The sequence below is a fragment of the Quercus lobata genome, chromosome 7, assembly GCF_001633185.2.
Source record: "Quercus lobata isolate SW786 chromosome 7, ValleyOak3.0 Primary Assembly, whole genome shotgun sequence".
Classification (NCBI taxonomy): domain Eukaryota; kingdom Viridiplantae; phylum Streptophyta; class Magnoliopsida; order Fagales; family Fagaceae; genus Quercus; species Quercus lobata.
The window spans coordinates 26,946,131-26,950,123 of record NC_044910.1 but is presented as its reverse complement, the minus strand read 5'-3'; the positions used below and the strand labels follow the sequence as shown (position 1 = coordinate 26,950,123).

At 35.2% G+C, this 3,993-nt stretch overlaps 1 protein-coding gene across 1 annotated transcript; it reads right to left on the bottom strand.

The window, feature by feature from the left end:
- Positions 1–102: 102 nt before the first annotated feature.
- On the bottom strand, positions 103–1,184 carry LOC115953148. The gene is made up of 2 exons (XM_031070674.1): positions 626–1,184; positions 103–386 (listed from the first exon to the last, which is right to left on the bottom strand). The coding sequence occupies exons 1-2, from the start codon at positions 1,076–1,078 to the stop codon at positions 270–272; spliced, it is 570 nt and encodes a 189-aa protein (XP_030926534.1). The 5' UTR covers positions 1,079–1,184; the 3' UTR covers positions 103–269.
- Positions 1,185–3,993: the final 2,809 nt, after the last annotated feature.

The following is a 3,993-nucleotide window of genomic DNA, read 5'->3' as shown; positions in this document are numbered from 1 at the left end:
CACGGCCAAAGGCATCTATGACATTGTCACGTATATTAATGCAAAACTGCCACCCTATCCTCCACCATAAAAAGATTAAATTGAGCAATTGATTTCATAATAGGAATGAAAAGGCCTTGAAATATTATGCATTACAAGAATTAATAAAAGTTTTACACTTTTTGAATAACATGATAGTATTGTACGGTGTACCTGCTTGCTGTAAGGGCAATACAGATTTGAATGAATTGACCAAAAAGAAAAACAGAGAGAAATTTCCAATTGAATTATCATCTTGAAATATTCCCATCTCTCAAATTGTTGGGGAGCTTCACATGGGCCGTGGGATCTTTCTTCTTCTTTTTCTTGAAATGTTTAGAGGCAGCTTTCAACGCCTTAGTCCAAGCCTGTAATGAACAGTGTAAAATATGATAAGAAAAATGCTTTTTTGTATTTTGTTTTTAATCAAATGATGAACCAAAAGTAAATTGCACTCAATAGAGACGAAGTTTTCCTACAATTTTTTTCTCTTAAAAGGGCTTATGTATTTCCGGTTAATTATCTCAAAATTTCAGATTAAAAAAATATAGAAATAAAGAAAATAAAATAATAGAAATTCTCCAGAAAGAAATAGGAATAGAAATACCTTTGTGGTGTGTCGGAAACAAGTAAAAGTGGGCTTTAGAGGAGTTGGGGAGAACTCAGATGCCTTGGTTTTGTTCTTGTGCATGTGCTTCATCTTCAAAACATTAAGATTAAGATTGATGTTGAGCTTCTTCTTGATGTTGTGAGTGACTTTCTTCAACTTGGTTTTGTTGCTCAACACCATAGCACCACCACCAAATGAGATCTTTCTATTTGTGGGTGTCATGAAATCCAAATCTTCAAAATCAGAATCCAAGTCCATGGCACTGTAAGCCCGAGGGACCAAAGGGGACCATATTGAGCTCTGCGTGTAGTCGAAGTCAAAAGCCGATGACTTGTCAGGGGATTTGCAGGGAAGCTCTTTTGACATCAATGGTTCTAAGTAGTACACCACTTTTGTAGTGCCCATAACAAGCCTCTCTGTCTCTTCTTCTTCTACTTTGGACATAGCCATAACTAAGAGAGATCTTCTTCTGAATCTTCTATATAAGATACTACATAAACTGTTGTGATCTTTTTTGCCTTTTTTTTTTTTTTTTTGCTTTCAGTTTCCTTGGTGGGATTTGGCCCGTTTGGGACTTGTGTTTAAAGCAAACGTGGGGAAGAAAGAACAAAAGGAAGTTTTGGAAAGTTACCGTTACATTTTCAATTTTAAATGTGATGGGCCTGCTTTACCCCTAGTTTCTTAACCTTTTTCTCGATTTTGCCCTACTTTTTTGCTTTTTTCTCATTTAGGTCCATGGAGTGAGTGATATAGGTGTCATGTCACGTGTGCCATAGTTTAGAACAGTGAATAATCTAACAAAAATGTGACCATAAATAAAATAAAAAATAAAGCATTTACAATGATTTGCTGCCTGTGAATTTATATTAAATAATAATACTTGAAATGATAAAGTTTAATTACAAAATTGATTGTAAACTAAAGCTAATATTTTATTCAATATTATTTTTTATTGAAGGTGAACTTTGACAAATCTACAATTGGATCACATATTCTTCATATATTCTCCATTCTTGCAAAATTTTTAGAAAATTAAAGATCAATAGCTATGTCATCAATAAATTGTTTAAATTGCAAGTTTTTGTAGTTTAAAATTATGTATAAAATATGAGCTTATAGATTATATAATAAATAATATCCAATTAACACAAAATTTGACATGTGTATTAAGAGGGTAAAAAACATGTAATTCAACAGTTAGATTTCCAAAATATATAATAATGTTTATTTTATTGAGTAAAGTTGTAACCTTAGGCAATTAGGCTACAATTAATTTTGTAATTAAATTTTGTCCTACTTGAAATATGTGATGAAATCATGAGAGTGTTTGTCTATGTATATATTAAATAGTACTAAAAAAAAACTAGCACTTTCTATCCCAAAAAAAAAATACTAGTACTCAAAGTAATTTTTTTTTTTTTTTAGAAGAATTAAAAGTGGAGATTGATCAAGAAAGCTACTTACAGCTTGGAGGCTAGACCAAGTATCCAAATATTCAGATCCAAATTGTCTTATTTTCTTTAGATTTGAATATTGTGGGACTTAACAATCTAGAGCCCTAATTTTGGAAGTCCAAGTGGAAAGGAGAAGCCCAGCAACACGGATAGAAAAAAATTAGTAAATGGATAGAAAACCCATTAAACCCAAGCGGCATGAATAATGGATCATTGGCCCATGAGATAAACAAATGGGCCTTGAGGGAGTAAATGAGCTTAAAGGAGCCTAGAAAGAGAGAAATAAGTAAACCATGGGCAGTATATGATGTGGAAAAGTGAGAATGGGCCACAGTAGACCTAAAGTAATAAAAGCAAAGAAAGTAAAGGGTTGATGGCAAGCCCATGAGCCTCAAGGATGAGGGATAATGTAATTGAACCGGGGAAGCCTAAAGAACTCAGTAAAAGCTCATGGGAATGCAAAGTTAAGAAAATGGCCAAGGAAGCCCAAGAAAAGCAAATGGATCAGGGACACCCAAGAGAAAACAAATGGGACACAGGAGCCTGCCAGTGATGTAATAAAAGAACCAATGGTCGTACTGCGCCATTAGGAGAAGAATAAACAGCAAGCCCAAAGAGGCCCACACTACAAAACGCGGGGGCCTTGGGCCACGTTTTTTAGCCGCAGCCATAAAAAACGCGGCCCAAGGCCCACCCTACAGGCCCGTTTTTAAAAACGCGGCTTCAAAGAACCTTAAAGCCCCGTTTTTAACACGGGGCCATAGACAGGTTCTGAGGCCGCGTTTTTTGAGAAAAAAACGCGGCTCAAGGCCCACCCTAAAGCCCCGTTTTTAAAAACGCAGCTTCAAAGAACCTTAAAGCCCCGTTTTGAAGACGGGGCCATAGACAGGTTCTGAGGCCGCGTTTTTTCCTCAAAAAACGCGGCCCAAGGCCCACCCTAAAGCCCCGTTTTTAAAAACGAGGCCTAAGGACTTCAGTAGTTTTTTTTTTTTTTTTGTTAAACTCTTATTTTTTTTTGCCTAAACTCTTATTTCCACCCATCTGATATCGGCCTCCATCTCTGAAGCCCGATCTCACCCCTCTCCCTTCATCGCCAATCGATCTCACCCCTCACCCTCCTCCATCGCCAATCGATCTCACCCCTCACCCTCCTCCATCGCCAATCCATCTCAACCCTCCGTCTCTCTGATCTCAACGTAGCCCTCACCCTCCACTTTGAAACCTTTCATGTCGGACCTCTTCACCGTTCAAATCTTCGGTTGATTCGCAGAGAAGGATAGAGAGAGAGAGCGAAACCCAAAGAGTCGAAGACAAAGAGAGGGAAGCTAAGAGAGGTAATTATGTTTTCATTTTTTGTTTTCAATTTTTGAATTTAGGGTTTTAAGTTCTGTGTTTGATTTGAATAGAAATTTAGGCAAACTTCTTTAAGTTCTGATTATTTTCCGTTTCTTATTTGTTTCGATATTATTATATTCGAATTCTAGGGTTTTGAAATTGTTTGATTTTGAAGTTGTTTCCGTTTCACACACAAATATTACCAGAGTGTGTTTAAAATATTGTTAGCACCTTTGTTGGTTGTAAAATTATGTTTGGAAAGCTAGAAAAGAAAAAAAAAAAGAGATATACTAAGATTACTACAAATTTTATTTCATGTGTTTTGTAAATTAATTGATTAATCGATTACTGCGCAGTAGGTTATAGAAAGAGGACGGATGCTAGATTATATTTTGAACAGCTTATAAACTATTATTATTGTGGGCTATGGGATAATTTTGCAGCAATAAAAAAGATTATATCATATAATTAAATAAAAAATATGGCAATCTTACACAAATTATGCTTTATGAATGTATTATATATATATATATATATGTAATATGAATAAGGAAAATATTTAAGAAAAGAATGAAA

Bases quoted from the DNA above. Each gene is read 5' to 3' on its own strand.
- LOC115953148 (XM_031070674.1), bottom strand. From the start codon at position 1,078: ATGGCTATGTCCAAAGTAGAAGAAGAAGAGACAGAGAGGCTTGTTATG. The intron at 387-625 runs GTATTTCTATTC...TGTTCATTACAG, and splicing joins GTTTCCGACACACCACAAAG to GCTTGGACTAAGGCGTTGAA.